At 37.7% G+C, this 25,493-nt stretch overlaps 1 protein-coding gene across 3 annotated transcripts in view; it reads right to left on the bottom strand.

The window, feature by feature from the left end:
* Window positions 1–25,229, bottom strand: part of LOC136265497 (protein NLRC3-like) — a 64,941-nt gene extending 39,712 nt beyond the window's left edge. Inside the window, exons 1-5 of one of the 3 annotated variants that reach the window (XM_066060373.1) lie at window positions 24,946–25,081; window positions 24,325–24,561; window positions 12,601–15,331; window positions 6,896–7,080; window positions 6,483–6,840 (exon numbers count right to left, since the gene is read on the bottom strand). In XM_066060373.1, the coding sequence (XP_065916445.1) occupies window positions 6,744–6,840; window positions 6,896–7,080; window positions 12,601–15,331; window positions 24,325–24,350 (3,039 nt within the window). In that variant the 5' untranslated portion in view covers window positions 24,351–24,561; window positions 24,946–25,081 and the 3' untranslated portion in view covers window positions 6,483–6,743. Of the gene's footprint in view, window positions 1–6,482; window positions 6,841–6,895; window positions 7,081–12,600; window positions 15,332–24,324; window positions 24,562–24,945 lie in introns of those variants that run through there. The other 2 variants (XR_010705557.1, XM_066060372.1) reach the window with 2 other exon arrangements.
* Window positions 25,230–25,493: the final 264 nt, after the last annotated feature.

Here is a 25,493-nt window from a genome sequence, read left to right as displayed (position 1 = left end):
AGGGTTCCACTCTGAATGAATCACAACTTCAGCCTAACTATAAGTTGAAAACAACAACAAAAAGGTCATTACATGCTGACAATGACAATAGCTTCCCATCACCAATCATATCTCCTTAATTATAACTTGCTATACTGCTCCTCTAAAGAATACTGTGACTGCTCTATTAGAGTATCTAGATCCTAACTGCTCTATTATAGGGTCCGCAACGTGAAATAATGACCTCCGAGAATCAACTACCAAACCACTCACAAATGCTAGGTTAGGTACCACTTAGAAAATGCCAGATTGGTGTTATTTTTCATTAATGTCTTGTCGTGCAAATCGGCGAATATGCTTACATATTACGAGATTTTTTGCTATATCTTCAAGGAAATGTCTTTTAAAGCTACAATACACACTCTCAACCTTTCTTACTAACTGTACTCTAAACTAAAATCATCAGTGGCTGCATTGTCTGGAGCGATTTCCAGCCGCAGCATCGCGAAAATGAAATTTCGGACTCGAAAAAAGTTTCGATGCCACTGAAGCACACAGTAGCGATGCTAAAGTAACCCTCCCAGGTCAAACTGGTCTGGCATGGGTCCAACTACTACCACACCAAATATCATGGAATTCCAAAATTGTTTGCCATCTGGCTGAGCTCGACGGCTGTAAAAAATTCGTCAAAAATGCCGATTTTATTCACTGACGGGAACCTTTGCTAGCCAGATGTGCTAGTTTACTTCTCAAAAGCTTACTAGACCCATAGCCAGTAGATTTCATTCATAGGGTTGGTCTGGCAGCTCTTCTAGCGACCTCAAAAACCGCCAAATGCCGATATCCACGAATTTTGCCGATATCGACCAATTTACAATGCGTTAAAGAAATCTTGCACATCAAACGTGATGCTTTGCCTCTCTAAAGTCATGCTGCATCCTTGTTTAGTTATATTCGTCCATAGGGTAGCACTGGCGGCTCTCTTATCGAGGCCAAAATCCATCAAAATGCCCATCTCACCATTTGTCATCAGTTTTAGGAAGTTTTACAAGTCAAACATGCTGGTTTGCCTCTCTAAATCTTTACTGGACATTTCAATCACCTTCGTCTGTGTAGGCACCTTTCTTCAGTTTCTTGAAAATGTCAGAGCACGCTAATTGGGCGCAACCATCAACATCACTTACTGCTTATTTTGTTTCATTGATTCCACGAAAATCCAGTAGAAATATTACATAACCCAACTGGAGTTAGTCAAGTTTTAAATATCCACCCTTCGGAACTCTACACGAATGGAAATTTCGATTGTGGTTTTTGATAATCGGGAATTTTCATTTCGGTAATCATTTGTATAAACCTGTAGAGTACAATATTTAGAGCTAGACTAACTCCATTTTCGCTCTATTACATTTCTGCTGGTTTTCCTATCATTTTTGCATGGAATCATTGAAACAAAATAAGCATTAACTGTTGCGCCAAATTGGCGTGCTCTGACGTTTTCAAGAAACTGAAGAAAGGTGCCTACACAGACGAAGGTGATTGAATGGTACAGCAAGAATGTAGAGAGGTAAACCAGCATGTTTGACTTGTAAAACTTCCTAAAGCTGATGACAAATGGTGAGGTGGGCATTTTGATGGATTTTGGCCTCGATAAGAGAGCCGCCAGTGCCACCCTATGGACGAATATAACTAAACAAGGATGCAGCATGACTTTAGAGAGGCAAAGCATCACGTTTGATGTGCAAGATTTCTTTAACGCATTGTAAATTGGTCGATATCGGCAAAATTCGTGGATATCGGCATTTGGCGGTTTTTGAGGTCGCTAGAAGAGCTGCCAGACCAACCCTATGAATGAAAGCTACTGGCTATGGGTCTAGTAAGCTTTTGAGAAGTAAACTAGCACATCTGGCTAGCAAAGGTTCCCGTCAGTGAATAAAATCAGCATTTTTGACGAATTTTTGACAGCCGTCGAGTTCAGCCAGATGGCAAACAATTTTGGAATTTCATGATATTAATTTTGGTGTGGTAGTAGTTGGACCCATGCCAGACCAGTTTGACCTGGGAGGGTTACTTTAGCATCGCTACTGTGTGCTTCAGTGGCATCGAAACTTTTTTCGAGTCCGAAATTTCATTTTCGCGATGCTGCGGCTGGAAATCGCTCCTGACAATGCAGCCACTGATGGTTTTAGTTTAGAGTACAGTTAGTAAGAAAGGTTGAGAGTGCATATTATAGCTTTAAAAGACATTTACTTGAAGATATAGCAAAAAATCTTGTAATTTGTAAGCATATTCGCCGATTTTCACGACATGAAGTTAATGAAAAATAACACCAATCTGGCATTTTCTAAGCGGTACCTAGCCTAGCATTTGTGGGTGGTTTAGTAGTTGATTCTCGGAGGTCATTATTTCACGTTGCGGACCCTATCTATTAGAGTATATCAATCTTTTAAACAGGTATTCAAGGGGCCCTTGATGGGGCCTCCTGGGGCCCCTTTCAGGCTGGGGCCGGGGGCAAAATTCCCCAGTTGCCCTCTCCCACCCCCATGTGGGCAGCCCTGGCCACTAAAATTAGTTATATTTTAATATTCTGTCACTGTAATCTGGGGTTTCTGTCAAAACCATGGAAACTCACTTACTGTTACCAACAGTGTATGCTTATTCTAACAAAAAGTATTGAAATCCCATCCAAAAACAGCTTATAGCTGTAAAAAAAAAGTGCACGTCCAAGTAAAGCAGAGTTAACTGCGACAAAAAGTAATGATATCATACTGCGGCCATGTGCAAGGTGTGCAAGTTGTAAAATTAATATCAGATAATCAGATAATACAATGTTATTGTTAAAGTGTTAATGAGAACTATGTGATGCTGCTAGTTTTTAAGTGTGTGAGCATCTTCATAAATGCCACACAAATTTGATTCTCAATAAAGCAATGTGTATAGATTCTCTGATAGCAATAAATAGGTTGAGTTTGGCCGCCTTTCCTGTATACGGCAATGCTATGAACAAAGGAAAGGTGGCCAAACTCAAACTATTTATTGCTATCAGAGAATCTATACACATTGCTTTATTAAGAACCAAATTTGTGTGGCATTTATGAAGATGCTCACACACTTAAAAACTAGTAGCATCACATAGTTCTCATTAACACTTTAACAATAACATTGTATTATCTGATTAGCTAATATTAATTTTACAACTTGCACACCTCGCACATGGCCGCATTATGATATCATTACTTCTTGTCGCAGTTAACTCTGCTTTACTTGGACGCGCACTTTTTTTACAGTTATAAGCTGTTTTTGGATGGGATTATATATACAGAAAAAAGAACACTGATTCAGGCAAGGCTTCAGGTGATTTGATTGACATCTAAGACTCTTAGCTAGATACATTTGTGGCCTAGTTTACTGTATCGTTGTGTACCATTTTTAACTTGTGCTTTAATACATGTGTGCAGGAACAGCTCAGCAATCAGCTACAACAGAAGGAATGGTGAAATCCCTGAATTATAAATCTTAACATTGAGATACCAGTCACAATTCAAACCACATAAAAAGGCATAGTGAAAGCTATTGATAAGCAACTGACACATCTCCATATAAGAAAAACTGTTTTGATAAGCAACTGACACATCTCCATATAAGAAAAACTGACACATCTCCATATAAGAAACAGTTTGGTATACCTGCTAAGAACATCTGAAGGCTTTACAAATAGGACAGAGTTTCTTGCAGACATTGGCAAACCTGTTTTGTACCAGCACTAAATGGATGGGATTTTCAAGGCACTGGTACATAGCCACTTTCAACATTTCAGCTTTTTTGTGTAGTCAGGAAATATCAACTGTAATGGCACTTGAATAGCCTTTGCCACCCTCAAAAGAAGACATGTCTAACAAATGACAATGATGTGTAGTTCTACTGGCTGATAGCCTTGAAATAGGTAACAAAAAGGCTCAAGAGATTTGCTCAAGAAAATAGTGGATTATTCCTTACTGTGAGAGGCTTTTCACTTGCTAGAATGTGGATAAACAACAGAAAGGCACATAGCACGTGAAGGGCTTACACCAAGAGCTTTTTGAGACTATAGTGGATATTCACACTGAGATGAATACCTTAAGTTCTGTTTTGTTCAGTGTAATATCAATTTTTAAAAAGAAGTTGCATATTTTCTGATAAAGAGAAAAATGGTGATCTCTTTATTATTAGAGATAAACACCTCACATACTGTACACACACATACTGTACATACACACACACACGCACACACACACACACACACACACACACACACACACACACACACACACACACACACACACACACACACACACACACACACACACACACACACACACACACACACACACACGTCCCAAAAGTGTCTCATGTCAGTCATGCTAAGGGATACTTTGGGACCCAAGTTTTCAGATTGCACAGGTGTCCTCATTTGCAAGTGTCCTGATTAACAGGTTCCACTGTAGTAATAAAGAAGAAAATGTGTAGATATGGTAATAATAATAATATAGTGATTAAAGGTAGTTGTTACCAGCTGATGAACAGATTAAGAGGTGTGGTACCAGATAAGACATTTGCATGTTTATGGTGCAATAATGTTAGGTGGTTGTTAACAAGCTGTGGAAAAGACCATGCACTGTAGCAGTAATATATTTAGTTAGCTAGGCACAACCATACACTTCCAGCAAACCTTATAAACAAATATAATGTCCACTGGGAGATGGACTTACATCTTTTGTATAATGTGCTTGCATGGGAGAAGATGTGCCCTACCATCACAGGATATCTAGATATACCACTGACACTGAATATCACAAGAGAATACTGGTCATGATCAAACACACTACTGTACAAGTTCTGATTGCTCAAGGGGATAATGTATCAGACAACGTACACACAAAGATTTCCCATTAGCTATTCATAATGAAGCCAGTTTTAAAAAAAATGAAGTTTGTGCTAACACTAGCCAGTTTCAGATCACACTACAACTGAGAGATAACAGATGTTATACATGTCATCATAACTAGTCGCATACTTGGTCAGTACATTACTATTTCATAACTTAAAGTATGTACAAGTTGAGCTGAGCCCTGAGAAAACAGCTAAAAAAGAAAAGTGGATCTTTTCTCAACAGAAAGAGTGTTTCAGTCAACCAGATGATTAGTGTTGATAAAGGTGTCAAGAGCATACACGTGTGGTTTGGCTTCATTGCAAGTTTGGGAAAGGGCTTTCCCATAGGAAATTAATTACCGGTACACGGTGAAAAATTTGATTGGTCGTGCCAGGCATACTTTTAGTGGGTCAAGCAAGATTACTACAAATGAACCATATTTCAAGAACTTGCATAATTCCATCCTTGAGTTACTAAAATTTTTTGAGGGTTCAGTTCAACGCGTACATGCTATAGTCTATGTACTTCTTGTTCCAGTGGAAATGCTAATACAATAAGACCTTCAATTCACTGTAAAAAAATTAGTAGTGAATTTCACTACTAATTCCTGTCACAATACTCACTATTTTTATGTAAGTAGTGACGATCACTACTTTTATATTAACCCTCACTATATGGTAGCAAATTAAGGTCACTACAACCTTAGTAGTGAACATCACTGCATAAAAATAGTGCGTATTGTGGCAGACATTAGTAGTGACCTTCACTAGTTTGTTTTACTGTGTTGCAATGATGTATACTGTCAAGAGTTAGTCAGATTGGCTCTGATGGTACTGGAAATACTTTGGCTCCTACAGCACAGACAAAAAAATATTGGCATGATAATAATTGTTTCCGTGCTACAGTATGAGCTGTATTGAACTATTTATAAAAAAGGATTCCCTTATATAGCAATAGTGAAGGGACCCCTTTGTGCCCATAGCTGGAATTAGACTAGACAAGTAGACTATTCACGGGGTGAACAGGTGCACGTGTTGTCGTCAGGTTGTACATAGCACATTACATAGAATGATTAACAGCAATCATTAATTATAATAATATGTTACGACAGATACTAGTCTCAGGTAGCCAGATCTTTTTTCACACAGGGGCTGATCAATTAGAGATTATAAGCACTCCTCTAATTGATAAGTCCCTGCATGGAAAAGGTCTGACCATGCAAGACTAAGACAGATGCACCATTGTATACAGTAGTCAGAACATTAAGCCTGTTATATAACACAAACTGTGATCCGATATATTTTATCTGATTCTCTATTGTCTTTCTAGCATCCACCAAGTATTTTGTTATGAAGACACGAGATTAAAATTTAATTATACGCAGCGTGCAAATCTCTGCACTTGATAGGACTCAAAAATTTTTGCCAGGTCAATATTGGAAAAGGCATAAAAGTATAAGCTTAATTATAAAAATCATTGTGTAAACAATGGATCTGGATCCAGCAACACTACCCGTTGTTTCTCACTCAAGTAAACCCTTTTCCAGTATTATACATCTAGCTCACTAGTACATGTACCCAACGTGTTTCGCATATCATTACATAATTATCATCCTAATGTAAAAACAAACATTTGAACATAATACATTTAGCTACAATTTGGCTGCAACAAAAAAAAATTAAAACTAGGAAATGATGTCTTAGGCACTGCATGGTTATCATCTAAATATATTATAATACATGCATAGTTATCAAAAATGAATATTTCATAATCTATAACAAAAGGCTAGCAGCTGTAAATCATTTATGCACTAAACATAATAAGTGTTTTGTTGTCAGTAAAAAGTATATAGGTCTCTTTAAAGTTTCTGATAGACTCCAAGGAGAGCATTACACTTTGAGCATGAGTGAGATACATCCTTGGTCTGGTTGATACACAGAACACAGAGCACAAGCCTGTAATGTGAAAGTTACATTCTTACTTAGCATATAAGTAATGAAAATCACTTACGGCCACAAAAAAGTTAACAGCGATATCAAAATCAACACCCATGTAAAGTAGCCAATCTTGTGAGCAACTTTAGTGTCCATTTCTTCATTACATTCAGGGCATACAATTCTAATGGGATATGCACCAAAGAAAATTCTTTGTCTTTCTCCAGACGGCTGAATGTCTCCGGAGATACTTAGTGGCAACTGATAAAAAAATAGAATAAAACAAAACACAATTCATGATCACACACATTAATCATATAATTATATAAATTCATGCACAAAGATACATTTATTAATTATATCACATAATGGGGCAATATTTTTATTTTAGCATTTATGCAGGTACATTTGCTAAAAACATTTTTATGAATTTTGTCATTGTTATAAAAATGTTATCCACTGCAGCTACAAGGTCTACAAGCCTTGTATTAGACACTCTAAGAAGATACATTAGCTGAGTAAAGTTACACAAATCAAATGATTTGGATCCAACACATACGGCAAAGAATCAAAGATGCAGATTTCTCAAAGTGTCAGTTTTTTTTATTTCTGTTTTTTCAGCTACTATTGTAGCTAAAAATAGCATGCAGTCTCAAGGATGTACCAAGGGTAGTGGAAATACTGTATGAGGAAATAATGAATATTTTAAGTTACTTTTAAAACACTAAATGCTTTTATTTGCGGCAAAATTACATAGATCTAGTTGATAATTTATAGTGGTGGTTAGTTTATTTGAGTACTGGTCAGTGCTGGCCACTAACAACCACTCTAGGATCTGGCCACATCCATGACATTGACTTGGGTGTAAAATAGGGTTGTGTGATAATGAAAAAACTATGTACCTTGATAAGTCTTGATAATCAAAATCATTTACCACAATATGTGTAACACAAAAAATGCAACCAGGTCTGGCAAAAGCAGTCTTATTGCCCATCAAAGTGAAGCTGAGATTTTGCTGTAAACACTTAAACTACTGATGTCCACACTCAAAGTAGAGCTATCTGCTTTTCCCAAAGCCTGTAGCGGTCTGTGCAGGTGGTTTGAGGTCTTCATAGAGCTCTGGCTAAAGTTTGGATGGTGAGAACGAGCTGGATGTCTTGGCTAAGCAGCTGTGCCGTACATTCCTCTAGTTTTAGCTACTTTTGAGCCAATGGGGGCTTGTAACTCAGCCTGATGCTCCCTTATGGCTTTCTCTTGAATTTTGAAATAAACCCCGAGCCCTCCTCACCATGAAAAACCTATCTAAATTAGCAGGAAACTTTGTACTAGCTACATGTATTCTGCATGGTCTTAAAGGCAAGGAATTAGTGTATATTGTGTGCAAATTGGTGGGCGAGACTTTAGCCATTGGTGAGCTATACTCATTCAAAAACTTTAAACCGCCACTACTTGAAATGCACAAATAGGTGATAAGATCCTTTTGCAGACTGGATCACAAATTTGGAATTTTCAACATGAGTAGAGATTAAAGTAATACAAAACACAAAAACACATGAGATTTACCACCCAAAGCCATGCTAGAACACATGCTTGAAATAATTGAGATTAGCTATCTACCACCTGAAGCCATGCTAGAATAAACATAATCCCTACTTCAGTTGGCGAGATTCTGTATACAATGGCATGAAGCAGGGATTATGTGTGTTCTAGCATGGCTTCAAGTGGTAGATAATTTCACTTGTTTCAGCACTTTTTATTACTTTGATCTCTACTCATGTTGAAAATTCCAATTGTTTGTTACACTTGTACAACTAAAATTACTATAACCACTAATTCCCCTCAATTTTTACATTGAATCAAGGAAATGGATGACCCTCAAGACAAGTCTACCAACTGTAGCAATCCATTTGTGGCTGAAGAAGAACGTTCTTATGCCCACTCTCATATTAGTATGGCTGGCAACAACAAGGAAGAAAACTACAGCAAACTGCTGGTAGTTTTGGGATCAGGCATCAGATGAACTTCTTGTGGACCTTTCTGAACTGTTGGGTTATGCGAATCACCTTCCATTAACTAAACGATCCATACTCAAAGTAAGCGCTAGCCTAATATTTGACCTGTTGGGTTTGGTTAGCCCATTCGTGATTAGATTGAAGCTTATGTTTGGATCTTTGTGGACTAACGATGTGAAGTGGGATGGTCCACTCCAAGAGGTAGATACACCCTGACTGAATGGAAGTCACTGATTGCTGAATTAAGCTGTTTTCAGAAACTCAAGGTACCACGATGCTATTTCAAGGGTTCTCTTCTGGCAATTTCATTTGAACTACATGGGTTTAGTGATGCCTCAGCACAAACATATGGAGCTGTAGTTTATTTTAGAACTGTTTTCGACAATGGAAGTATCTCATCAACCATAGTGGCATCGAAAACTCGTGTTGCTCCAATGAAGATACAAACTATTTCCAGGCTTGAACTACTGGCTGCATTGATACTAACTTGATTGGTCAGCACACTTGAGGATTCACTCAAATTCTCACCTACAATGACAACACTATTGTAGTGATTCAACGATTGTTCTATACTGGATTCACAATCATAAGCCATGGAGACAATATGTCAGTCACAAGGTCAATGAAATCAGGCAATACTCTGCTAATGAGAATTTGAGACATTGCCCAGGCTCACTCAACCCTGCAGGCATGGCCTTTCGAGGATTGAATGGAAATGAATTAAGCGATAATCAAGCTTGGTGGAAAGGGCCAGAGTTTTTGTGTTCCCCAAAGTCAGAGTGGCCATATGCAAATGATTTCAATGTCAGTGCTTGTACAGAACTTGTTAGAGATGCACCTGTGGTCTCTCAGACCTTTGCTGTTCAAACAACTCCCTGCAAGCTTCTAGAGGTCATTGACTGCCGACACTTTAGTAGTTTATACAAATTGTTGAAGACTATGGTCTATGTGATTCACTTTGTTAAGCGTCTTACAAAGAACAGGAGCAGTTCCAATTCCCTTCTGATGTGTTGAGACGAGGTCAAATATTCTTCACCTACATACTACTGAAGAGATAAATGAAGCTGAGGTGTACTGGATCAAGGCAATTCAGGATGAGTCCTTTTGTACAGAAATCAAGTATCTGTCCAGTGATAAGATCGTTGGCGGTCCAATTTATGTTAAACAGTTTGGCTTGTTCCTTGATCAAGGTATTTTGAAGTGCCGTGGAAGGCTGAACAACTCCACATTGTCTCTAGGCAGCAAGAATCCGATTTCTGTGCCTCACGATCATCCATTTGTTGAATTACTTATTCTACAATATCATGAGAAATCTAAATACAGTGGAGTTAATGACATTCTCACTCTACTCTGTGAGAATTACTGGATACTCAGGGGTAAACGTACAGTGACACTATCATTGAAGGTGTTTGTCATGTCTTTGAAATGTGAAGGATTGCCATTATATGTGGCCACAACCCCTGAACTGACAGTAGAGTGACACCTTTTACACACTTTGGAATTGACTTTGCTGGTCCACTTAATGCTCACACTGAGAGCTCTAACATGGTGACAAAGGTGTACGTATATCTGTTTATTTATTTACATGTGTCTCAACCAGGGCAATACATTTGTAGCTCACTGGTTTACTGTCAGCTGATTCATTTCTACTGGCCTTTTGACAGTTTTTGTTGGAAGAAGAGGGTTGTCATCAACTATATAACCTGACAACACCAAGACGTTTAAGGTGGAGAAGATAATCCACTCGTCAGAGGTTACAAGATACCTTACTAGTAATCATGTCACTTTGAAGTTCATAGTTGAACCGGCACCATGGTGGAGTGGTATCCGGGAACGTATGGTATGTTCAGTAAAATGTTGTCTCATTAAGTGCATTGGTGGGATGAACCACAATGAGTTGAACACCTTATTGGTAGAAGTTAAATCAGTCTTGAATTCTAGACCACTCACCTACTTCTTTGATGATTCTGAAGGGGTCAGTTATACTCTATCACCATCCCACTTGATACATGTGTTTATGGACAAAGAGTTGCTAATATTCCTACTAATGTTGGAAGATATTCAGCACTAATGAATCTTTGATTAGAATTAAGGGTAAAATATCATCGTACTCTACTTAGCAAATTCACTAGACAGTGACGACATAAGTTTTGCTGAATCTTCATGAAACACACTCTACGTTTAACAAGTCTTCTGAGAAATAAGCTAATTTTGGAAATGTTGTAGTGCTGTATGATGATTTCACCAAGCAAGCATTTTGGAAACTGGATATTACTACTGAGCTAGCTACTAATGGGAAGAGATGATGCAAGTACAGCAGCAGTAGTAAAAACTGTGAACTCAGATAAGCCTCATATGCTCCATTGCAGCATTAAACATTTAATTCCAATCGAGTTGAATGTTAACGACAAAGGAGCATATGAAGAGGAAGACACACAGCAAGATGAGTCTGGAGAAGCTGTTGCTGTTGGACAGGAATCAATACCCCAAGCTCAAACCTTACACTGTAAAGCTGCAGCAATAATAGGAGAAACCCAACAAAGACCTCACAGCAGCAATCAACGTTATTGTTATTATCTGTATAATTTAGGAATTTTGTGGATTTTCTGTGTATATGGTTAAGAAATTTTGTAATTTGGTTCACTCAAGGTGAACCAACTGCTGGGAGTGTCGAACTATTTAGGAATTTCTATTAAGTCATAGAAACATTTTGCTTGCATGCGATCTAACACAAAATAAAATGGTTGTGAACATGTGTCTCCGCAAGAGTTGAATTCTGTACTATTCTAAGTCAAATCTGAACTTACAAAAGGCATACATTAAAGATTTGATGGTTTGATGAGGCGAAATACAATATTTAACATGCAAACTAGTTTTATGTAGTCTGGCACAGCCGCTCCTCAACAAGGCAGTTGCACCTGCAGACTACTCCATGTACAGAATAAATCCGTTAATGAAAAGGAAGCTATGCAAAGCTATTCAAAAATACTGTAATTGTCTTCCTAAGCCTCAAAGGTAACTATATAGCAACACCGTGAGTAATTTATAGCATTCTTATTAATGCACACCATATAAAAACTATTGTAACAAAATTACTGCTGGCCTTTAAAGGATTTAAGACTCTACCATTTTAACAATATATTTCTATTACTACGACTACATTACGCCCCACTCATGCCTCTCTAATAGCTTCCTATACAAAGTATACCCCTAGACAGAAATACTGCGGACACAATGTGTTAATGTGACAATAGATGTCCTTGTATGATTTCATGTAGTTTTGAATACACCTGCATCTCTCATCGTAGCCCAGCTGATCACTTACCGGGTTACATTTGAAAGTAGCACGGTTGGTTTTATTTCAAGACACACTGTACACTGACAGAAATCAACTATGGGTGTCAGTTTGCTGTAGCTTTGGTGATTGCATGCAGAATTACGCTTATTAAGAGGAACCTGTTTAGGAGACTTTTGTATAAATTTTGCTCATTCTCTTAAACCAATGGTGTATTCGTGCATGCATAACTAGAAAACATATATGAATTGCATTGCATGTGCTGTACACGTAGCAATAAAGGTTCACAAAAGCATGCAGTTTTTTGTTATTTTGCAGCAAAACAAAAATCTCAAAAAAATTACAGCTAGATTAAAATAGATGCAAAATTTGTACTAACCGTTGTGCAAAGAAGCTATTATGCCAAGCAACATATCACAATGATAGAGCACAAGTCTCACATATAAGATGGTAAGTACACATAACCTTACGTACCTTTTGATTTTGCATGAAAGGTAGTTTGGAAAAAAATTTCTGACATATGTCACGATGCTTGAAGACATCCAGAAGAGTAAGACTTAGCTTTTCCACCCCTCTCTCTTGTCTCTTATAGTTAATGATTTGCAATTGTTCTTGAACTATCTCTGATGTGTGAAAAACACTGTCCATAAATATCATATTGACTGTATTATTGTGATCTCGTATTTCTTTTAACAAAAATGCAATGTCTTTTTCATTTAATTTTGACACATTAGCTGCCAAGCCAATCCATAATAATGTTTTGTTCTTCTTCAACATGTGAGAAATAACTTTTATTCCATTACCAGTAACATTACAACCAGTTAGGTGAAGCTTTTTTAAACTGGTGTTGCCTGCTAATGCTTCTGCAAGTTCTAGTACAAACTCATTATTGACAGAAGTACAAAATGACAGTATAAGCCATTGAAGGTTAATTTGAGGTTGAAGCAGTTTCAGGGAGCCATCTACTTGGTTGTGGCCACTGTGAATATCAAGGACATATATGCTTCCTTTAGGGTTGATGTTACATGCAACACATTCACCACACTTGTTGCTGGGCGCTTTTTCGCAAACTAAATACCTAAGCAAATTGTCTGCCTGAGAAGAATCCAACATTTTACACTGAACGATCCACTTCTTTCCACTGTGTGCAATACAATAAGATAGTGCAGATAATATTTGAGGTGTTGCAGCAGAATCCGGAACAGAAAACCAGCATGTATCTCCATAAAACAGGTGACTGTCACAGATGTTTCTACAAAGTTCTGGATTTTGTGCCTCCATAACTGCTGCTATTAATGTACACTGGAATTCTCTTGAAATGGAACGAGACACCCCAGAAGAATACTGTATTCTTCCATACTGTCTTTCAATTGCTTTGCACATACATGTACCTCGAAATCTATAGCTAAGAAATACTTTGCTTGCAAAACTCAACAGTAACACATTAACTATCTTGTAGCCTAACAATTTAATCCTAAGCACACGATTTGCTGAAAGGATATCTTTAAAAGATGCATTTGTAAATTTTGTTAATCCTGCATAGAATATCCAAACCATTTCCAATTCTTTCTGGTCGAAAATACTTTGTAGCTGTTTTAGCTGAAATGATTTAGGTTGACAAGATAAATACCAAGCAGCCAAGAGCTCTTGAAGAGTGCGATGAATAAATTCATATGTTTTGCTATAAGACTCAAAGTGTCTGTGATTGGTTATTTGCAATAACCCCATCCCATCAAAACCATCTAGGTTCTCATCACTTGAACTAAAACAATATTGTCTTATCTTTGCTTCATCGAAAGTTAAGGTTACATTATTTTGTAAACAGTAATATGCCATTTTACTCAGCCTTAGTAGCATTTCATCAACTTCTTCAGGCAAGTCATTTAGAGTGTTAATAGATGAACTACCATGCGAATTCCTAGCTTGGTGTCGTCTTAACTGAATTAAAACTAAGTTTTTATAAATATCTGTAAATGTATTTGGTAATTGCCCATTACTTTTGTCGAAAATGTAAAGCACAATGCACAGGTTAATGGGAACAAACACAAAGCACTTTAGAAGTGGAAGACGATTCAATTCAGAACGAAATTGCTGCTCTAGTTCACTACTGTTACTAAAATAACATGTTATGTTTTGCTTCACTTGTTCATCTGTAAACCCAAGGATTTCAATTCTACGTTCAATATGTGCATATTCCAGGCTTCTAATGGCAGAAGGACGGCTTGTTATTAAAACTACTGCCTTAGGCAAAACATCACCGGATATGAGACGTGTGAATAAACTGTCATGCTGTCTACGTTCTGGCAGTTCATCCCATCCCTCTAAAATAATCAAAACACCTTTGCCAATGCTTTCATATATTTCATTAATAATCATTTTTGCTGAACTACAACTACCTAGGTACAATTCAACCAGTTCATCAAACGATTCTGCACTAGCAACTCCTCCGTCTCTCAATTGCAAAAACATAACATACTTAAATTCTTGTAACAGCTTTCCTTTGGCCCAGTTTGTACATATTTTTTTTGCTAAAAATGTCTTTCCACTTCCAGGATAACCTTGTATCAAAATTACTCTGCAATTCTCAACCACTACATCTGAATAAGAATCAAGGAATTGTCTAGAATAGCTGCTGTCTTGTTTGAGTAATAAACTGTAGTAGTCAAAGAAAGTGGAGCCTTCTCTGTGATTCATTTCACTGATTTCAATGAGAGCAATGTTGATGCAGTCTGATACTGGAAAATTTAAATCAATGTTAGAAGTTCCTGTGAAAGAAGAGATGGTGTATCGCTCGTGTAGAAAATGTTTAAAGCTGTCCAAAGAAGAACATGGATGTTTGTCACTTAGACTTACAACTTTGGCAACTAAATCACCCTGGTCTGTTTCTTCAAGACATGTCATGAAGGTTCTAAAAGAATCCAATTCCTTATCTTTTAATATTTCTATAATTTGTTTGGCTTTGTTGCAACTTGTTGACAGTATTGTTTCATCATGTTTTGTAAAGAACTTCTTCTTTTTTAAACATGCAAGTAGCTTGCTATAATCACAACCTTTAACAATATTTTCCTCACTCATAAGAACTCTGTAGACCACCTCCATATTATTGGTTATCTCATTAAACCTTCTGTCTAAATTCAGAACACTTAACAATTCATTGAGCTGTTCAATACTTTGTACTCCTTGCCGTAAAGCATCTATTAAACATCTGTGGAAACATTTACAAATTACAATAATGTGCATTCAGAAATCTATTGTATTTTCATAATTAAGTACTTCTATACCAAGTAATCTCATACAATTGATAACTTGTTTACAAAAGAATATACAACACAAGGAAAATTGCATGTACACTGCATTCCATGCATTGGAATTCACTATAGCACAAATATAAATAACAAGTGGAACAAAAAATTGGAGTTTTCAGTATGAGTAGGGATGACTATAATAAAAAATGCTGAAACAAGAAAACGAATACACAACTGAGTGCATACATTTTAATCCACATGCTTGCATGCAACTATATAATGTGATAGGCTAAAGTAGGATTAAAATGTACGCACTCAGTTGTGCATTATTTTCTTGTTTCAGAAATTTTTATTATTGTGATCCCTACTTACCGTATTTCCTCAAACTGTGCCACAGGGTACTATTATTTTTTACCCAAAAATAAGGATAAAACCCTTTGAATAGTGCCACAGTGCAGTATTATTTGAGAGTGCGCTACTATTTTTTAAAACCTGCCTAGTACTATAGCTATCCTGTAACACCAAAGCTTTATAAACAAGTTGCGACTTACTTCAATACTTGCCAGACCTTGTTCTCACTCAATTCATCATGGCATGATTAGTTAATAATGCCACGCCAAGTGCCACACCTCGTGTTACATGGCCAGTTTACTAATTAATATCAGGAATTTTGGCTATGTGACAGCCTTTTAAGTCTACCTGGACAGTGCCTAACTTGAATCGAGATGGAGATGAATGCTTAAGGTATTAGAGCACTAACAATAAGTATTTTCAAAAGTACAGTGCGGTACTATTTGAGGGTGCGGCACAATTAAAATTATTCATGAAAACAAGGATAAAATCCCTCAAACAGTACCGCAGTGCAATCCTATTCAAGGGTGCGGCACAATTTGAGGAAATACAGTATACTGAAAACTCCAAATCTTTTGTTCCACTTGTTTGTTTACTTTTTATATACCTACACATTAAACTAAAGGCTATAGCATGCCAGTGGAGATTTAGTACACAATAAAGAGCCTTACACGTTATGCAACATGCAGACTCCTGAGGCCAAGTGAATGCAGTACAAAGATCTGCAACCAGGTTCTACCTGAGTCTGAGAGGTTAATACAAGTGGTGGAATTGTGTTAGAACAAGAATTTAATTCTACTAGATCAATAAGGACAGAGGTTAGGAAGAATAGTTAAGAGTTCCAGTGGAGTTGATGAAAGGAGGCAGAAGAAAACTAAATTAACTAACAACCCTTATATTTTTATTGTTGAAATATTTCTAACATATATAACAGCAATGATTTTACAAAATTCTATGCATATATAGTAGTTCTTCCTCAGATTTCTATAAGTGACTGCTCTTTTAGAGTATATCGGTCTTTTGGGAAAGCTATGGGTAACGACGTATGCTTGCGTCTATTGGTATTAAATGCACCACTCGTCCTGTTCCTTCCACCTAGAAAGCATTATGACTTGTATAGTGATTGTTCCAAACTTGGTATCAAAGATCTGTACTCACTATATAGGCGGGATCGGATGATTACTGATTTGTGGATACTTTACGCAATGGCATGAGCGTCCCTGTGAAAAAAGTAAAGCTGTAGCTGTAGCCAGTTTTCTGCTTTGCCTTGCCTTACTAAAGGAATCTGGCTGGCAGGCAGTCATGTCAGTAGAAAATTCGGTCAGACAGATTTAAAAAAAAAAATTACAGTAGCTCATGGGAAGCTTTTAAAGGCGGAATCATACTTCCCTTTAGTTATACAATACTGCTAGATTGCTGTGGTGATTTTGCATGTCTGTTTTCAGTGCGTACTTTTTGGCAGGAAATTGTGAACCTTGATGATCACTACTATTAAGTACTACCGTACTTAATGATATGACGGAAGTGCAGTAATTGTGTTACATGATCATTACCCATACTGTAAAGTACAGATCACTCATGCTTTTGATCTAGCTGCCAGTTTTAAATGGTGTTTTTAGATTTACAACATACTCCATATTAATGTCTTGACTATGTGTTATATCCAAAAAGAATTTATACATGGAGAAGCACAAATGACCGTTCCACTATAGACAAAAGTAGAAACTGCTATATTTTAAAGTAATTTAACTTAACAAAATTTTGGGTATTGATTTTGATACTTACTCGTAAATTTTATCTGGTTGATATATAATAGTGGTTGATATATAATAGTGGTTGATTAAGCCTGGTGTTATAAATAAAGTATAACATCCAACTTGTTGAATTAACATATAGAATCGGGTCACATAAACCAAATACGTACTTTATCACTGGGGGAATATCCTACCTCCATAATTAGTACACTAATGTTTGATGGCTTCTGCTTTTTGAAGCAGTGAGTTGGGTGAAGTCCAATTTCCCGCATCATGTGCTACTTAATACTTGGTTATGTGATTACCGTACGAAATTATAACGCAGATACAAATATTTATCACCTCCTTGTTCCATGTGTTGAAACTACAAACAATGTTTAGTATGTGACAAAGTCTCTGAAGTCCACATAATAACACCTTCATTTTCTTCATTATAACATCACACTTCGCATCGTGGATATCATCCGTAGCCATACCCTTAGTCCAGCAAAGACTATTATTATTAGTCTGGTGTAGCTGACCCAGTGCTAAACCCAAGCAAACTTGATTACTGGTTTTTCATCCACAAAAAATGGAATTTCCATGTGGGCGGGAGGTCATTTCCATAATTTATTATTGAAGAAAATGGTCCAAATCACTGCAATAGCAGGCTATCTATTACTATAGAGGCTAGTCAAACCCTTCTAGAAGGTAATACTTACATTTAACTGTGACTCTGTAACAGTGGTGTAACCATCCCTTCAGGGATGGGTGGGCACACTCACCCACACATTTCACCCCATGCAACTAACTAGCACAAAATAGTCCATCCTTAGTGGACTCTATGTACATTTGGTTTAAAAACTGTCTCAAAAGTGCATAAATGTATCTAGCTAGCTAATAATATGCTACGCTGCTGTTTCTGCAGCTTATTTCACTAGTCTAATGCTACTGCATGAATGATATAGAAGCTAGAAATGAAAACTAACTTATTACACCTCCTTGTCTTGTTCTCCTTTAGCTCATCTGAACTTGCACACAACTTATTCTATTCCAGCCTGACTCTTAAGATAGTCGTATGGCTTAATTCAGTCACCACTGAATCTTTCATCTCCAACCGACTTGTCTAACATGGGAGAATTTTATATTTCGTTTATCATTCAGGTCACTTATAAACTCGTCAACAACAGAATCCGTGCTGCTACTCACAACTCAGTATTCCAGATGTGAAAAAAACTGGATTCCCTCCCTCGTGCTTTTCTTCCCCCACCTAAAATTTGGATCACGTGATGCCGTGCATTAAATAGAAAACATCAAAGCTACTCGGATCACTTGATGTAATTATTGAACTTGTCTCGTTATCAGCTGTTGATTTACAATGAAACTATGGTGCTGCCAAAGTATGCACTACTCGTTTCTTGTTCATAATATCATTAGCAAGCGGGCGCCGCTGTCCCAGGGAAATTTGGATGGGCACGTGCCCACCCAGGCCCACCCTTGGCTATGCCACTGCTCTGTGAGCAGCAAGGGGCCTTTTCTGTGCTGCAAAATGATAGCAATCTTTTAAGCACCAAAATATAAGCTCACGTGATTAATAGTCAGTAATAAAATTTGAGGACGTGGAATGAAGTGATGTGAGTGGGAATGACAAAAAGAGTAATCAAGTTTGCATGGCCTAAGTAGTGCAAGGGTCTGGTGACGCCACACCACACACTTGTACTATTGGAATTTACTGAATCTGCAAAGCAGTGATTCGTCACTAGAAGAATGCAGGCCTTAATTTAATTTTAAGGTGCCGAGGACAAATGTCCTTACATATTCACAAATGTACAGACATAGAGTCAAATTGTACAGACATGAGCTAGAGGAGCACTTTACACTGCTGGAATTGGAATAGGGAGTTTCCATTGAAAGTTTTGAAGTTAAATACAACCACATAGCTGCAACATATCACCAGGCTGTGGTCATTACAGCTACTGGTGATAGCAGTACACAAAGGGGAGGTGGCATTGGTAAATCCTTGGGTTGGGAAAATGTAATATCCAGTGGCGGATCTAGGATTTTTTAAAGGGGGTTTCTGAAGGTTGGTAGCTATAGGTAAATAAGGTATCTGCTAAGATTTCTCCAGAAATTTTTGAGATTTTAGAAGCTCTGAGATTGGATTTTTAGGCTACTTTTAGTTAGCAATTACAATAAATCCAATGTTTTAAACTGTAGCTAACTGTAGGACAAAAATGGTGACTACAAGCTGTAGCTTTGATTGCTCTATTAGAGTAGTTACTTGACTGCTCTATTAGAGTATCTCAATCATTTTAATGCAGTGGGAGATGAAAAGTGAAGTGTTGCTGAGGGTATAATAGCTATAAATGGTGTTAGTTAAGTGCAGCTACATGTATGCTACTGAAATACAGTGCTATATAGCTAATTGTTTGCTATGACAAATTGTCAGTACAACAATGTTTCTGTATTTAGACTACAACCAAGAGTTAATAATTGAGAGGAGAGTGTCCAACACAATACAAAGCTTCTACAAATGATTCAGTGTGATTCAAAGGGATTCCTCTGTAAAATTCTGTGATTTGTAGTATATTTTATATGTGAAGATTGCTTTAATCATCACATTTCTTTGTTCTTCCCACGTGCAATCATCACATTTCCTTTTTCTGGCAGTGTGCACTTGTTAACACGTCTGAGAGAATCCCTTTAAATCACACTGAATCATTTGTAGAGGCTCTGTATTGTGTTAGACACTCTCCTCTCCACTATTATTAACTCTTGCTACAACTGAGCTAAATTTAAAAGGGGGTTTCTGTCGAAACCCCAGAAACCCATCTAGATCCGCCACTGATATCTCCTAGCAACCAAGTGACAGTTATTGTTAGCATTGCAAACAAACATGTACACACCAGCTTTTATGGTACCACTATTGGTTTTGCAAGGACATGTGTGTCCGCCCAAAACTAATTATGTGCAGAAATTATGCTATTTGTGCAGATTGTGTCAGCTGACTGCACGTTAATTTAAGGCCTGAGAATCTGTCTCGATATTTTACTAGAAAAAAGCATAAGTAGATGTCATAGGAACAAAGTTTATTACAATTTAGGGCACAAACAAGTTTGGTTAACTAGAGTTCAAACATCCTTTTTGCAAAAGTTCATGAATTTTCAAACGTTAACTATGACAATTAATAATTATACTATGAGTAAATTCAGTGCATACTTTCTCACAAAATGGAAAAAGAAACATATATCAATGGGCAGGTTTCTAGCATTGCTGACAATAGGGTCTTATTTGACTGATTGGTTCACCACTAAACCTGTCTTCTGAGGTCACATGGCAACTGATGTCTGATACATTACCACATCTTCCCCACATCTAATTAGTTTATAATATTCAAATCATTGATACAACATTCGAAGGTTTGAACAATCGAACAAACATTGGAATTCTACCAAGTTTGTTTGGACCCTATTGCAAACGCACCGGTTTTGGTAAGATTGGTACAAGTATGTAATGCGGGTCACGAGCTCTTGCACTCTTCACTTGGGCCAGAGTAGGTTGTTACAAGGGGTAGCCACTACCAATAGACCTGTAGAACCATGGATCAAGATCTTTGATTAGTGAAAATACACCTTGATTGCTTGATTTCAACTAAAAAGGTGCTTTGATTGCTTGACAATCTAATATAAAAGCCTCCTTTTCTTACAAGTTGGCTTTTAAGGTGCTTGACCGTTTTAGGATGTTTTGATTGCTTGATTTAACCTCTTGATCACTTGATTCAAATTTCACAAATGGTTCTACAGGACTATAGACCCTTTGCATATATCTGCTGCCATTGCAACATTTCATGATCTTACAACCTGTTCGCACATACGTAGGCAAAAGCCTTCCATTACTTCTGTAAGAATTCGGGAAGTAGCGCTGCTTTCTTCTGTATTCCACTGCAACAGCTGACCCAGCACTCTTGCCTACGATATCAGGGTTGCACAATGGGTTGTACTCCGAGATGGTGTAATGTTGCTATGGTAGCAGATATATATCTATATATGCACAGGGTCTATACAGGGGTAGGACAAACTCAACATAAGATTATGCAATTTCAAAGTAGCACAAAAATCTTTTGAAGAAAGTTATCATTTCCAGCTTTATATTGCGTGTAGAGTAGATATATGTGGTGTTTTACTAGCGTCTATTTGTAGGAAAGTTGCAGTGTTACACGCCGCCTTCACGGTAAGTCTTGTTTCTCAATAACGGAACCCTTTTATCTCATGAGAATCACACCATTGTGGAGTACAAATGAAGTAGATATACACACCTATTAATCCCTGGTGATCTCTTCCATCAATACAATTTACAGAAATCAATGCGTTTATGTGAAATGTTCTCGGAAATTAAGCATACTGGTTTTTGTTGTGTTACTTAATTAATGTTGTGCTATGAGACAGCTTGGGTTGAATATTCGCTTATATTGACATACTTACAGTGTAGTTCTTCACAAGCCTTACCTACAAAGGTAACACCCAATTAACTACACTTTTCTAGCCCTTCACCAACTGAAAGTCAAATTTGCAAAACTGTGAGGAGTGCCTAACTGAAATCTACGTGTTATATTGAGTCCGCGCACAGAGCTTCCAATCCCACGTTATTAGTTTAGTGTCTACACTGTAACAAGTCAAGACTAACACAACACAAGGGGTAGTCACTACTTATTGACGGGGGAAGGGGAGGACAAGCCCATGTGCACAGGAAATGGAATATGTACATCTAGCGGCATTGCATTAAAGCTGAGACAATTTCTAATGGCTTGTGCCATGCGTTGGTGCAGTTTAATGCCTTCTCTAAAGCTTTAGTGATCATCAGGCATGAAGTCACATAGTCTGTGTACCTGTTTCGGGTGTTTCTAAGTGTTATCTCAACGAATGATGCTGAAGCTATATAAGTGATTCTAGGATGGCCGAGTGCACTAGACACAAATATTTTGTGCCATTCTATCCCACTGAAGCCATACATCTAAGTAAACAACTGGGAGTATATGGTAGTTAAACCCCAGTACATATATGGAAATTACACATTAAGTTAAAAGAAGTGCAATCAAAGCAAATTGAAGCCATACACACCATAGAATCTACAAGTTCAGCAAAATTTGAAGCCATACCATTACATAAACTACATATTCAGCAAACAAGTTCTAGTTATATCAAGGTATGAATATGATATCGTAGTTATTACACAAGTATGAGGTGAAGCCGAGGATGAGTGTTAATAACTATGATATCATATGAGTAAACGTGATATAACTGGCTTGTACCATGACTCACCACACTGGCAGACTGGACTCACAGGTTGCGCTGAAAATAGCTTTCCATTCTCTCTTGTATTGCTGCTGCTACTCCTCTTCCTTACAAGTCACAAGTCGTGCATGCACTAATTTATTAGAATAAAGTTACGTAAACACGTGTATCCATGTGTACTAGTCTACCCAGTACTAGTAGTGCGCTGCAGCAATAAAAGCTAGTTAAAGCTATGGTTGAAGCATAGATTCATTCCTTTGCTCCTACAGTACTTAGCACAAAGCCAACTATATTAGCTTACCTGGCGCTGTGTCATTGACACCTCACTTTGACTCATGTTCAAACTGCCAGCTAAGCATGGCCTAACTAACAACCAGTGGTGTATCTTAGTTATACCATGGCGGTACACTTTGATCTGCCCACGCACCATGGTACAATTAAGCCATACACAACTGACAAGCTTATTAACACACTGTTTATGAACTTGACTACTTCAAACTGTGGGATAGAAGCTAGTTAAACCCCACCTGCACTGGTAGGATATCTAGTTATCAACACCTCCCCGCTTCGCCTCTGGTTGATATTCTACTGATATTCTACTCGTGGTGGGGTTTAACTATAACATAACACCTGTTGATGCTGTGCTACATCTAAAAAACCATTGCAGGTTTAATAGAAGCCAATAAATTAATCACAGTAATGCTAAACAAAATATGTAATCAGTAATTCATTAATTACTGATTACGTATTTATTTTGGTACTTTGGTACTAAGGAACAACTTACTGGAAACAAAGTTAAACATATAAATACGCGAAGAGAAGTATTTTCTTGAGTGATTTATAACTTGCCTAGTGTGTTTTCAAACTAAAATGCTTAGGCCAAATTCCCTAGGCTGCTCTTCATTTTCAAATACGTATGAGCCGGACACGCCCTTTCTGAACTCAAAGCACTACGCTATTCTAGTAGCCTAGGAGGCCAGCAGTATAATTTTGCCGTTGTCAAATGCCCATAGAGCCCGTAGCGAAAGCATTCACAGGGTTTTCAGAAAGCTGCCACACCAAATTTTTTAACCGGCATGACCTGCCCTATAGAAAAGCTTACTTTACAGGACACTTAATACTATAAATAGTCTTCATTTCTCACACATAGGCTGCTATAAAGACAAAATCAAATGTTTGCTCACATGGGCGCAGACAAACACACATAGACACACACATGCGCGCACGCACACATGCACACACACACACCACTACAGTAAACCAGGCGTGCGCCCCAAGCTGGCCTTTGGTATAGCAAATAATGTCTGATGCAACTGCCAAATTAATCACTTCCGGAACAAGAGAAGCGCCGGCGCGCAAAATAGAGCTTCTAATCAGTATAGTATCTATGGTTACAGTGACCAGTAAATATTATGAGAAAATGGTTCTGCTACACTTAAGGGGGCATCTCCAAACTGATTTTGGTACGCTTAACGTCATAATGACGCTAACTTCAGACCTCCCTCCCTCTCCTTTCCCAACATCACACTATGAAAACAATGCATTGGCAATAGAAGCACAAAACGTTATATTCTTTACCTGAAAACATAGTCTACAAACAGCATAGCTGCTTAATCACATCACTTTCTCTATTCCTAGCTGTTTAGGCCACTCCAAATAAATTCTCTGTTTCCCGTCCACTGCCCGCATCTAGTTCCTGTCAGCTCTAAATATTCCATTATTCCGTATTCTTCCATTATTTTCCGGTTATTCTTGTATACTGAGAGGCTCAGTAAAAGCCATCTTGAAACAGTGTCAGCTCACATGTCAGCAGTGCTATAGAGTTGGCAAAAACTTCACGTTTGCACTATTTTTGCAACTTGAAAAGGTTAAACATACTTTTATGCAGCTTTTTATGGTTGTGCCAGGCAAATAATGGCTTGAAATGCTGCCAATCTTATAATGAAATAATGGAAATGGACCGCCCGCCCGCATGCAAATATGCTTGAGTCCAGGACGGGAGACAATTTATTTGGAGTGGCCTTACACCATAGATATGGTGTCTATTATCTATGCTTACACTATAACTGCTTTAATAAAAATTAATAGCGCCATGGCCTGAACCCCCCTCCCCCCTTAACGTCATTATGACGTCGTTATGACGTTAAGCGTACCAAAATCAGTTTGGAGATACCCCCTGAGTGAATGCGAACTGTTTACCTATTTTTATCCAGAGTTTCGGGTATATTTGCAATTTCTTTGCACTTGTCCTTTTTTATCAACCCGCACTTGCACAGTTCAGTGAGAATGGGATCGTGGTCATACGTGACGTCGTCGATCTTTCCGTAGAACTTCATAAACGTAATCTTCAACAGCTCTAGTCCTTCCATCACATAAGCAAACTCCAACTTTAGCAACCCAAAGAAAGGATACCGGGGGGTAAGTAAAAAATGCGAGGAGTCCCGATCGAGAAGTCCCACTAAACAATTTTTCCGCAATACTACCCGTAGTTTCTCGTTTATGCATGCTGATGTCACATGAAGAGTTTACCGGGAAAACCTCTGCGGTAAGACTTATGGCACCACTACTACGGTGGCCTGTTCTGGGCTATTTCTCAAAACTTTCCGAGAAATTTCCGGAAATTTCTTGATTATTTCTCATTTATCGGTAATTTCTTGATAGTTTCCTGATAATTTCTCGCTTCTCAATAATTTCTCAATCTTTTCTTAATTATTTCTCGATTTCTTGTGACGCATTGTAACGTAAAT

This window comes from Dysidea avara, chromosome 9 (genome assembly GCF_963678975.1).
Source record: "Dysidea avara chromosome 9, odDysAvar1.4, whole genome shotgun sequence".
Classification (NCBI taxonomy): Eukaryota; Metazoa; Porifera; class Demospongiae; order Dictyoceratida; family Dysideidae; genus Dysidea; species Dysidea avara.
This window is presented reverse-complemented; position numbering and strand designations above follow the sequence as displayed.